A 14,232-nucleotide genomic window follows, 5' to 3' on the forward strand; every position below is an offset into this window, starting at 1 on the left:
AAAGTGAAGACTATTTCATTTACTGTACTTTGCCTTAAACTCATTTTTCTTCAATCAATACCATCACTCAGTTTTTTAAATTATTCAAAGCCTTTACTTGTCTATTATCATAAATGTGTTCAATCATTCAACATAGGTAATAGCAATGATTTATCATTGTAGGGTACATTTTAGAATTTTCATATTTCTCCTGAAAGATTATCATACCTTTTTGTGTCAAGTGAGGTTAAACATTCTTTCAAATCACAAAATAAATAATAACCAATAACCAACAGTTTGAGCTGTGTCAGTATAAATCTAACTAAACAGTTTTTTAAAAATATATTACTTTACAAAAACAAAAATACTGTAATGAAATATACTAGTCTGGGCTCCAGACGGAGTTTTGTAAAAATATAAATATTTTTGCACATATGGCGTTTCATACGTGTATTACTTGAGTTTGGATACTCCGTCTGGGGAAACACGCATAAGTCACGTGGTTTGACACCAAGAATTCTTGGTGCATAAATTATCCAGTTGACTAGTTTCAGCCGCATGCCATTGGCTACTCACTCGTACGTCGTTTTAATATTCATATTTCAGAATTTCAAAGACTCAACGTCTAAGACGATGCGCATGCGCTATGTTACGTTTAGACAATGTGTACTTGGGTACATTGATGAAAGTTTCTGAAGGCTAAAAATGATTTTATATGCCAAGTAGTCTGGTAAACATTTTATGAGATTTTTCCCAAGAACATGAAAACTCGTCTTGATATGATATGATAGGCTATAGCTTCTCCGCCAAATCTAACATTGAATGGATCATTTATTATGCGGAGAAAATTTGATTTAATTCCCACCCAGACCCTGTCCTGTTCTGTGTGGTGGTGTAGCCCTGTTGTGTGCCGGTCGGTGGTGGTATGTACCTTATTGACGTTTTTGGAAGGTCATACGTACGAGTTGAGTAGCCCTACGAAGGAGGCCTAGGCCAGGACTGGACTAAACAATTAATATTAATAAACAAAACAACTTGGCAACACGATTTTATATTTCAACAGTTGTTCAGTCTCGATCGTACATTCAGCACACTGTACGTACGTACGTACTCGATCCGTTCATTTTGAAACAAAATGATCATTGGTTGATTTGAAATCCATATTTACATACCGCCCGCCCCATATAGCCAAATACGGTATGATAACCTACGTCATTCTTATCGGATGTTTGCGGTTTGCAAATCGATTTCTATACGTGTTTCACAAGTCTGTATTTTCAGACAAAAATCGCGGTCGAAATAAAAACAAATAAATAAAAAAAAAGACAATAAATACAGACTTGGGGCAAGTCTAGAAATATACAAGTGTTACAAGAATGCTATACTTTGACTTGTCCCTAGAATGTTTAACATTTTTTCTCAGTAAACTTTAAGAAACTAAAATGAAATATCTATCATATTAAAGATTACGGTTTCAAATCAACTACTTTGTTAAATAGTATATAGTTTTATTTTAAATGGTAAAGATAGAAGTGGGATCATAAAGAGTTACTATTTTCTCTATAGTTTTTTTAATATCAATGTATTCAGGCAAGAACTAAAAGAAGAAATATATGATAGGTGATAATATCAACTCAAAAGCAGTCTTATTCAATGTGTATGTTAAAAGTGGCGTCGGAGACTATATGGTTTACATGTTTGATCCAATATTTGGCCTATTATGCTATTGTTACTACTCTTATTTTATTACGATTGAAAATATATTTTCCTATATCTCATTAATGTTTAGCATTATGTTGTAAAATGAAAGAACCATCATTATTGAAAATCTAACAAAATAATCACTACATATTGACTTTCTATCGTAAGAAGTTCATTTTTTCTCTTTTTTCCCTTATTTTTTTCTTCTTGCCTTTTTCACTCAACCCCTTTGAATACTGTTTCGGCGAGGTGTCATATGGGAGCTTCAAAGTGCTGGAGTATGGAGCGGTGTAAATGGTTCTTCTTCTTTACATCTTTTTTTATCTTAGGATATTTTATGGACCATTTTTGTGTGTAAAGCACAAAAGCTATTTAAGACTACCATTATTATTATTAATATCTATTTTGTTTTTGTTCAAAAAGTCTTTGGCTTTGGTGGGCTTTGGTTTTTAAAGCAAGAGAAGATTAAATCATACCAATATGCTGCCCTCAACAGTCTCACCAGAATAAAACATTAATTAGGTCATCCATAAATTATAATGTTGTGGCTTTTTTTTCCACAATGTTATAACTTCATTGGTTTAATTAGGTCAAACGTTATTAACACGTTTATAGCAAGCCAAAGTTCACGCGACAAATACTTTAGATAATGGGTCTGTAATAGGCAATAATTATAAGTAAGGCTATGAAATGAAGAAGGAAAACCACATTCATGTTAAAATGATGATGTCATAAAGCTTATAAAAACAATTATTTTATCCGCTTTAATGACATGACCTAATTCTTTAAAACTTTAATGAACGTGGAATGATTTATAAGATGGGTGAGCATATACTTGTGGGATAATGTTTTGTTTTCTGGATTTCTCTTATAAAACATTAATGAGCAAGATCATTAAACAGAAGACTATGAAATAATAGAGTACACAAAGAAATAATCAATATATATAATGTATAACCAGCAATAATGTCCCATTAATATTTTAATAAGAGTGTAAACACATCTGGGGGTTAGATTTTTCAGCTGTGATTGGCAAAAAAATCACTGAAACTTTGTTGTAAGACAATAGTTTTGCTTCTATCTAAAGTCAGTTTTAAATTTAGTTTTCATATAATTATTTTTCTTAAATCTATAAATGAGTCCATTCCATAGGATAAAAAGGATTGGTTTGATATTAAAATAAAGCATCCGTTTTACTTAAGCAATATAACACTGTCTTGACTTAAGAACTGTCTTGACTTAAGTACTATCTTGAGTTAAGCAAAAGGCTGATCAATTCTAGCCCAGTGCACTACATTCAACTAGTTCAAAGGTTCAGGCTAGATGGAAATGTCTGGATTACTTTCTTTCAAAACACATTTTGAAAATTAATATCAAATTAGGAATCTTTGGGAACATATAACATTCTGGTTTTGGGAAAATGTTTGTGATTTTCTAGGCCAGAAGTTCTTCCACTTTTGTAAGTACACATGTAATTAGCTAATTCACAAATGTATTATTAGCTTCTGTTTCCTCTTTATAAACTACCAATCAACAAATTACATACCAGATATATGTGAAAGTACTACAGGTAGATGGTATATGAACATATAGCACCTGCAAGGCATTAATACAAAGACTAATGCATTAGTACAAAGACTATGCATTCATGTTGTATTACTTAATAATAATACCATCATTGTGTAATATAATAAGGTAGAAATCATTCACCGAAAAGTACAAAATAAATCAATATTTAAATTAATTCAGTAGGTTTTAAGTGAAATTTATATATTACATTGCTTTTTATATTATGATGTGATGTCAGATACAGGAATAAAATCATTACAATAAACTATTTGTATCAAATGTTATCAAAAGTGAAAATACTTTTCATACTAGCAAATGTGATCGCTATATGCCAACCTGAATTTATCATCGTTTCACTGCCAGAACAAATCAAACAATACTTCAGTTTAATTTTCAAGAAAAATCTCAAACAAAAACAATCAAATATGTTATTAAACAAGATATGAAATATTTTTCAGAATTAATTCAAAGTATTGCATCAAATTCAAGACAAATTGTTCTAAAAAAGCTCTGACACGATCATATTTTATTGAAAATGATCTGACTAAAGGGGGCTTGTTAAAATTGTAATGAAATAATTTTCAAGGAATACATATTACAGAAAAATATAGCACTGTAACATTATCTATTGAAATATACACAAGGGAGACATATGATATGTAGTTCAAGAAAAAGTATCCAAATGGCTAGGCCTCAAGAAACGTTTTAATTTTCGTTTTAAGCTTTACTCATGAATAACATACACATTTTACAAATGTATGCCAGTGATTGATTTTTCCAATACTGGAAAAGATTATACAATTTTATTTTTTTCTGAATGTAAATCTTTTTGATCCATTACATATTGAATTTTAAGATTGTAAAGAAATGGAGTACTGGTTTGCTATTAAAGACCTTTTGGGACCATATTCTGACCAGGGTTTTAAGTTGACAGAAGCTTAAAGGGAAAAAAAAGAAAAAGAAACTGTCCCTAATAAAAGACTCTATAATTGTGTGTAATTCAAAAAGCGTCTATAATTGGAAGAAGCATCAGGGGAAGAGGACAAATAGAAGAGGAAGGAGACAGGAAATATTTCATTGTGGGGAGGAGAACATTTCATGGTAAAACTCATGATTGAAAATTTTGCTCATTAATATTATTCTGAAAGATCTAAAAGGATACAGTAAATAGGTACCTGTATGGTATAAAACAAATTGTACAATATCCCATCAGACATTTAAAAGCTACCATAAAACCAAAATTCAGGAAATCATATTAGAAATTGGGGCAAAGAACCGGGTGACCTTAATTCCAGGCAATAACACCATGAATAGGTTGTAGAGTTAATTCACAAACAACTGTTATGACCTCTGTTATGTGTGAACTTCGTAAAGGTCAACTACATTGAGAAACCTACAATGGTTTTAGGTTAGGTGGGTTGCTAAGTTCCAGTGTGTTTGATTAAGTACAGTAGTGGCAGAATTTGACTGCCACTCTAATTAATGTACAAACTCACATTCAAGTCAATCTTTGTCATGACTCATAGTACAACACTTGAACCAAAAAATATATAATAGAATGTATTTGCAAAAGCCTAGAATTGCTACTTCATAGCTTTTTGTTGTTACTGTAAATACGGAAACAACTACAGTTTCTTGTGCCTGGTGGTCTTTGAAATCTAGGATCCAAATTCTATAGTGTTTTAATGTTTTCAGCCTGATGTTACAGTATATATACTGCAAAGATTTAGTCATTTATTATCAAATCTTGAGAGCTAGGATCCATTATGAGGGTTTCTTTTCTGCGAGTTGCTAGTCGGAAAGTGCGAGTTGCGAGTCGGAAAGTGCCAGTTGTGATTTTCCGACTCGTAACTTGCATTGAAGTAACACTCATATTCTATAGTGTTTTTAGAGGTTGAATATTATCAGCCTGATGTTACAGTATATAATTTCAAAGATTATTATCATATCATTTATTACTCAACTTATTGTTTAGTAGAAATGAAAATCTATTTTGATCTCTAGTTTAATAGCAAAACATGAATATAACTAAAGGTTAAATCATTATAATGACACACACTTGTAAAACAGGATAGCTTGATGTAATATATCATTTTTACAGGCTAACTACTAATCTCTTCAAATTTGCACCCAGCACCCATAACACAGTGTTGCCCTCAGATTTAAAAAGGACCTTGAGTTAATCGAATATGTTCCACAATGATTAATGAATAAATGTTCGCCTCATAGCTAGGATTAAACCTCACGACCCATCCATATATAACGGAGCTAACTGTCTCCAGGTCAGACACCCGCTGCGAAAAATTCTGCGAAGATTTACACCGTATGAGAAAATGTGCCTCGCAGAATCTATGTTTTTATCAAAAGCCATTGTCCTAGAATATGTCAATGTCATAACAGTTATTATGAAGGCCAAAATTGTTAGCAGCAAGGGCATAATATGCAGTCAGTCAAATAAATATATGCAAATATTGCTAAATCATCTTTCTGTTTGTCACGGACCAGTTACTAGACATCAAAATTCTTTCACATTTTTTTGGAAAAACAAAAATGGTTGAATAATATGAAAAACAACAAATTAATACAAATTGTATATGAAAAAAATAGTTTTACTTATTGGTACGAAAGAGTTCAGATCTGGAGATACACAAGGCTGTGATGCTCTATGTTTTACCTGGTTTAACAAACTTTATTATGAAATATTTTATTGTTTGATATTAATATACAATCGAATTTGAACAATACCATGAAAGCCATAGTGGTCAAATGGTTAGGACATCTGCATATCAAGCAAAAGGTTCCAGGTTCGCACAGATTTCCTCATCTTTATCGTTTCAAATTAATTAATTAAATTTCTGTATATTACCGGTTGGTTCAGAATTTATTCTGTGCCTATGATGTCTATTTATATTATATACATATATAAGGAAAAAGGGCTATTTTCGGTTTATCCAGGTAAGCTAGGCACGAAATAGACTATACAATATACTCGGGAAACAACATTTACGAATAGAAAACTCACCTTCTTTTGACATTCCTAATTCAATACATTTTTTGTATCTACATGACGGACATCGATTCCTTTGGTTCCGACTGATTTCGCAATTTCCACCACGAAGACATATGTATTCTTTTTGACGTCGCAAACACCTTCGAAAGAATCCCTTGAGAAAGAAAACACAACACGATATTTTCAAAGATTTTTAAAAATATTAAATATAAACAATATATAATGTACCGATACATACAGTACAAAATTTCTTTTTCTAATAGAAGGACTTGTAGTAGGTAGTACTGTATTCAAATAGGACCAATGCCTTCGAACCACCCCTTTTAAAAGGACACTTTCCAGTAAAACGAATGAGGAGAAATATATACTTTGAGACTACAACCAACTGCTATTCTGTGGACACCCATATTCAGGGGACACCCATATTCAGGGGACACCCCTATTCAGGGGACACCCATATTCAGGGGACACCCATATTCAGGGGACACCCCTATTCAGGGGACATCCCTATTCAGGGGACACCCCTATTCAGGGGACACCCATATTCAAGGGACACCTATATTCAGGGGACATCCATATTCAGGGGACATCCCTATACAGTTAATTGTGTCCCCTGAATAAGGGTTCTACTGTATGCTATAATTTTTGTAAACCTTTTTTTTCCATAACCTAATTTTGTTAAAATTTCTAAAATCTACCCACAATTTTTTAATGATATATAACTGTTTTTCGTTTAAGTCGTAAGATTTATTATTTTATTTCCACATAACAACAATGATTTAAAGCTTATTTATACCTAATGTGAGCACAAATGTGTCTTTAATGTTTCAAGATCACAAATATTAGGTCGTTTCGGATATTAAACCATTAAAAAAAATGTGATCTTAATACAACGCGAGGTTTTTTAGGTAATACGTTGTCAAGATGAACAAGAAAAATCTATCAAGTGAAGGTCGCGGATTACGCACCAAGGTAAACGCTATAAAGTACGCACACTTCAGGGTTAATGAACTAATAAATGGCGTAACTGAATGAAAGAAAAATGTCCTCAGTTTCATTAGCCGTATTCTTTTCTCGTGCCGAGTGTATGTGCCCTATCCGCCAGGTGCTTCACACAATGGCGTCATCAAATCAATTACATTCATCAATGATATAACTCGCAGTGCATCAATTTTTAAACATGGATTGATGACTTCATTGTTTGGCTTGGTTACCTAGTGCCGGTTTGACGGAAATCAAAATGCTGGGAGGAGGAAATACGAAGGATGTAAGGGCAATTTAATATTCCTATCAACATCTGATCATTTTCTCTGTTATATATAGTTACATAAGGAATTTATTATTAACATTATTATTTAATAGACATTTATAATCTAGTTTTAATAAATGTTTAAAGGCCAGGTGCGGGCAAAAAATTTCTATTGATCATACATTCCAATAATTATCGATCTATAGTTTCCCCTATGTTTCATAATTTTTGGGATTTTATTTGTGTTACAGGAGCTTTTTGAAAATTAGCACTTTCATATCAGTGGGGGGATAGTTCAAATTACACAGTAAAATCTATATTCTTTTGTACACACATTTTGAAAATAGAGAGGCATTTTAAAAAGCTATGAAAAATAAACGGTTTGGTAAAAAACGTTATCAGATGACTAAATAGAGGTAATATAACTTGAATTTTACATTTCTGGTATTTTTATTCAACTTCAGAATTTTATTTTCATACTATAGCAAAAATTATCCACCGTATATCCACCATCTTTTTTCACCTTCTAGGGAGTCACCAGACATGTTATTACATTATGTTAACTACCTAACTACTGAAAAAAATTCTTCCTGGTTTTTTTTTTTTGCCAAATTTTGTATTTGACCATATTAGGAGAAATTCATGGTTTTTCATCTTGATTTCTGTTACAAATATTTGATTTATGTACAATTAACCAGATATTATATTTAAAATTCATGCCTGTACCTGAGCTTTAAAGTCTCAAATGCTTTTTATATTTTTCAATAAAAAGGAAGTGCTCAATTTTATATTTGTTCATAAATTACTAATTTTGGCCAAACTATTATATAACTTGTAAATAATCTTTAGTACTGTATGTTTCCCTAGTTAAGCCTCATATAAATAGTCAATATTGTAATGTATACCCGCAAATAGCCACGATCCTTAATCAGTATGAGTAAGCTATACTGTGAACATATGTCGGTAGCATTCACGCATTTATCCGCAGCCCACCCATTGATTCAAACCCATCCATGTTCGTTTTATTCCCGGCGTCGACTATCAGCCTGCTTGCATGATTTATTGAGCATCGCCTTGAAAAGTGCATCAAGTCTGTTGAGTGTCACTCGTCCTCGTATGGTCATGGTCAGAGAGACATTTCAGTTAATAATGTAGGTTTTTAAATTTGTCGGACAATTCTATTTGCACTCTACATCATGTTTGCAATACACAGTAATGGATTACTTACAAATAAATAATGGAAATTCTTAGATGAAATAAGTCCATTTAACATTTTTTTAATTTGAATTATTTGTACAATATTTGTTGTACTTCTAATTTATATTTCTAAATAGTTGCATGCTATATCAAATGGCTTTCTTACAAGTTGTTTCCATTTTGAAATCAAGTTATTTTTATTTACACATTTGAAACAATACTTGACTACTATTGGGGTTAGAAATAAAATGGAAACCATTTCTTGGAATTGTACTTAAAGGTCTCCACACTACCGTAAGCGCTATGTAACATTTAATCTATATTCAACATACAAAGGTTAAGATTATATAATGTGGTACTGAACTCTCAAGTCTCAAATCAATTAAGCCGTCTGTAGTGAATACTCAGAACACTTAATTTAATTTCAAACGCAGGATTTGTAAGGTACATGACAGAATTTAGCAGTCGACCATGGTTCACTTATGCTATGGTTTTTTTTGGAAATAAATAACATTATAATGATATGTAACCTTGTAGTTACTGTGCTTAAGGGGAATTCTGAGATTAAAACCAAGCCTTTGGCAGATTTTCCCTTTAATAAGTTATGACCCAATTTTGTTTTCAACTATTACTATACTATAATATTATTCAAGTGTATTACTAGTATCACAGAAAGATGTTGGGAATGTAAGCGAACATTTAGGTCCCTTTCCAATAAAAGTTAACTTTATTTTAGAACTACAATAGAATATAGTTTTAGGCCAAACTATATTTTTTTTTAATGTTTACTACTGATTGTTAAACAAAAATAATTGATAATAAATCATTATTTCTGAAGAAAGAACAATTAAAACTGTTACGTCAAAAAGTCAAGCAGCGATTTTTGTAAGAAATATTTCTTTTTTATTTTCAAACAGGAAAGAAAATAAAAATATTAACATAATCGAGACTATACCCATTATGCTATATAACTCTAGGCCTATTAGTATTACTATTTTTATTTTGATGTTTTAAAAGAATTTTATCGAAGATGAGAATAGTAAACACACCATTGACCAACCATTACATCTGGGTGCCATAATTATGCAACACAGTGTTACATAACAAATGATCAAATGTTTGCGTAGGCTGCCGCATTATGGATCTAAAAAGGCTAAATGGACAGGCCTTACACCTTAGAGAATAATTATGCTATAGGAACATAATATAATGCCATTATCGTGCGCTTTGATCTCAACGTGAAAATACAAAAAACATAAACACATCATATAAAAGAAAAATGGGTTACAGTTTAATAGTAAAATAAATTCTGGAAAAATAACTATTTATAGTTCATCATCAATTATAAATATTATTAGTTTTTTTACCTTGCACCCTTCACATGAAACAATCCCATAATGCACTCCTGATGACCTATCACCACAAACCTTACAAGCTAATGTTGGAAAATCTGCAAGAAAAAAAAGCACAATTAAAAATTAATACCCATTTAAAAGTAGAAAACAAATATATATATATAGTGACATTTGCAAATGGTATTTAATAACAGAAAACATCAAATTTAAAACAAATATATATTTTAAAAGTACTCCATTATAGTTCTGTCAATCACCACATGAACATGCTTTATTAATTTTATATATTTTAATTTTTAACATTAATACCAGTAATTTTACATAAAAGTGTCATTGACATTATGTAGTATGTAGCTTTTTGTATTAAAAATATAATAAAATTTTAACATTGCATAATTCATTTTTTGTTTCAAAACAGGCTATTGTTGGTTTATCCAAATAAGCGGATATGAATATTCATTTTTTTTAAATAAATGTCTGTGAATATGTACGGAGAACATCAAAGATATAATGACCACTCAGTGTTTGAACTATGATATTATATTAAAAAATAATAAATAAACAAATAAATAAAAGAGATAGATATTTTAATACAAAATAATGTTGCATAAATATTGACTTTGACCAAAAATTTGATCGAAAAAGGAAAAAAGAATTTGTCCAATAAATCATAATTTAAAGGGACAAAAGTTATCTGGAAGAATAGGTTTGTAGATAAATGTACTTTTTTATAAGCGAAATCATTAGTTTGTAAATTTTTTTCAGCGAAAGTGAATATACTCAAATGCCTATTAAATCAAAGTTAAATTGTTCTATTTTAAGGACAATACATCTTTTAAATATTATTATATTATAATTATAAAGTGTTATAGTGCTTGTTGTGTTGTTTATATTAATTATGAAAATATATTCTTTTCTTTTAAGGCCTCTGTACTTTTACAGTACCCGTTAATTTATGTAGAGTACAAATGTAACTATCTAATTTTAGCTCCTTTTAAATATCCAAATATTATCGCAATAATCTGCGAACACATGACTAAGCTACTCCTAACCAATTTCATAGTTGAGATATTAAATCCATAGCAACCTCTCGCAGTCGTTTAACGAGAAAACACTGTATCCACACATGTAATATATATTGTGCTACTTTAAAGCAAGACAATCACATCAAACATCACGCATCATTGACCGCTACTGACCAGCTGAGTGGTCAGCTAATTGTATAGCCTCAGGGCGCAGTTGTCTGGACAACCTGCCTGTAGATATGGGTCAAGGTAATATATACATTGAGAGGATATTATTGACCGTTTGACCCACATAAAGAGGATATTGCAATGGTCAATGTTTTGTTATGATGGATACAAAATGAACCATGACCTTTTGACCTGATTGGCTCTGTAGTTGCATATAGTGTATAGCAATAGAAGCGGAAGAACACAAGTAAACACTGGATCATTACGTGTGTATATGAATGATGAACAAGAAGATGATATGGTAGCCGTTTTTAGCAAGAAAATAATGATTCATTTGGATCATAGCAAAAATTCTACCTATGCACGTTCTCAAATATTAAAATTTATAGCAACAAAACTTCTATCATTATGAGATTAATGCTTTAGTTTTCGTTTTGATTATAAAACATAAATTTCAAAATTAGCTTTTTAAAATAATATTTATATGAAATAATATTTACAAATAATTTAATCATTTATTGTTTATTTATTTCCTTTATAGATTAATTGTTTAAATACAGTGCAAAATAAAAAAAGTTTTTTTAAACAAAAATCAATTTCATGACAAAAAAATAGAAATAGAAAATTAACAATCAATATTTTAAATCATTGCACAACAGACATTTTGAAAAAACATGAAAGGTATGCAAATTGTACGACAGTCGAAGGTCACATCAAGTCTTCAAATTACATATTTTATCAAGACAACATTCGCACTTGACCTTAAATTTGAAAATGAACCTCAGCAGGCTTTCAATGGCCGCCATAGTGAATGCGCCAACGACGACCAAATACGGTATAAAAAACATGAGCAGGTGAAAGGTTATGCGATTATAATTTAAATATTGAGTAAGACATGTTTGTATGGGTAACCAAATATCATCTGGGTCATTAAATAATACGATAACGCATAACTGGATGCGGTGTTTATGAATGTTTCTTCGTTTTTTTGTAGTTTCTGTACTTTTAACCTTGGAAATTACAATGAGCTACCCTGGTAATGGCTGAAAAATTATGCGTAGGTTGGGACTGTCGTTGTTTGCGAACAATTACGGCAATGTTTATAGAAATGATAAAAATAATAATTTAAGAAATATAGATTTTGAAGGTTGAAAGTTGTTTAGGGGTTAATAACCTTCAAATGAAAGTTCTATGGTTCAAATCCTCTAAGTATTAAAAAGAATATAGCAAATTTGAAATACAGGTGAAGTAGATTAAATGTCTAATAAAAAGCCTCTTTTATACATAAATTTGGGGTTTTTTTTGTGAATTTCTTATAGTAAGTAGTAACTACTTTTCTTAAAATAAATGAATAAAATCACAATAAATGTTTTTTAAATAATATTTGTATTTTATTTTACCTTGTGTATTAAAATAATGTTGCACATAGATCTTTTAAATGATGTATTAAATTATTTAAGATGTGCAAGTCAGTTTTAAGAAGACAAAAATTTGGTTTTAATAATGAATGAATAAAACATATAATTTTTCTTGCAAGTATTTACATCATCGGTTCAAAAATTATAAAAATGTTAGCGCCTTCTTGAATACAAGAAGTTAAATGACCTCGTGATTAAAAATAACTCAACAGTATTAAACAAATATTATGACATTGGGAGAATTTTAAATTCAAGGTCTCCTAACAAAAAGGTAACCCCATAAGGTAACGCACATTATATTCTAACAATACAAGGCCACGGCAAATAGTAATTCTAACTCTAATGTCTATCGACATGCACAATGAAAGTTACACTGTGTAAAACCGTGTACACGTTATTAACAAGGTAAGAGCATATATTAAAAAGCTGCTCCGGTGGGAATTTTTTATCGTTGAAAAAAGCCAGATATTTTTTTCCATCGTTGCTCTAATAATTGCTTTAGTTTTATTTTCTTCCATGTAATTTTCTTAGCGGATTGAGAAATATTGTAAGAATTCCCAGAAGGGGCAACATAAGTGGAAAGTTATTATACAATGGAGCAGTTCGGTTCAAATTTTATATTACATTTTAATGGAATTCTTATAGAAAAAAAAAATCAAATGTGTATAAAATAAATGTCACATGTAAAAACTAAAACAGAGCGATCTTATGACATTGCAATGTGAAATTTTCTTATTTCATCAAATGTCTTTCATATATTGAAAATAAAGTTTTTAAAGTAGTGCAAGAAATACTATAAATAACTATAAAATTGCATAATTATATTCTTTTTTTGCTAATTTTCATCTATTGTGACCCAGCCAGATAACTTTTCTCCACATCAGTATTCTAATTTGTATTTGGATTATTGAATAACAATTTTAAAAAATCTTCATTTAAAATGCCAAGACAAATTACTAAAAATGTGTATTATTTTATGTTTTAGTTTCATAGTTCAAAGTACACTTAACCTAAATATACCTCTAATAAATAAATCATAAAATAATATACTTTATTCTTAAATACATATATAGTTATTAACAATTGTGCGATACAGTAATATCAATGTGTTCCAATTAATTTTAATTCAGTTTAGTGTGTTTATTTGTCGGTGAACTTACAATAAAGTTCATTTTGCAGTCTTTTTGTCTCCTTTTGCAGTCGTTATTTTTAAAATTCTGCAGTTTAACAACCATTAACTTAGGAATTGATAAATATATAATGATGATCATCAACAAAATGTGTAATAGTTTATAAATTAAAACATTGTTTTATACTACTGACTAACGGACAACTATATTACTGAGTTTTTGCTAAGAGTTTGTATTTTAAACTTGAAAAGGTCATCCTAGATTGAGAGCAGAAAAAGGAGTTCAAACAACTTGTCAAACAGGGTTTATAAAAAACGTGATTTTAACTTTAACTTTAACAAACAATTGTTAAAGTCGAAGGTCACATCAAGTCTTCAAATTACATATTTTATCAAGACAACATTCGCACTTGACCTTAAATTTGAAAATGA

The 14,232-nt window shown here is 30.3% G+C and overlaps 1 protein-coding gene across 1 annotated transcript in view; it reads right to left on the reverse strand.

Moving 5' to 3' along the window:
- Nucleotides 1-14,232, reverse strand: part of LOC144847967 (retinoic acid receptor alpha-A-like) — a 123,519-nt gene that overhangs the window by 63,089 nt on the left and 46,198 nt on the right. Inside the window, exons 2-3 of the mRNA XM_078704595.1 lie at nucleotides 10,073-10,155; nucleotides 6,272-6,413 (exon numbers count right to left, since the gene is read on the reverse strand). Coding sequence (XP_078560721.1) covers nucleotides 6,272-6,413; nucleotides 10,073-10,155 — 225 coding nt within the window. The remainder of the gene's footprint in view (nucleotides 1-6,271; nucleotides 6,414-10,072; nucleotides 10,156-14,232) is intronic.

This window comes from Antedon bifida, chromosome 7, assembly GCF_963402885.1.
Source record: "Antedon bifida chromosome 7, ecAntBifi1.1, whole genome shotgun sequence".
Taxonomy (NCBI): Eukaryota; Metazoa; Echinodermata; class Crinoidea; order Comatulida; family Antedonidae; genus Antedon; species Antedon bifida.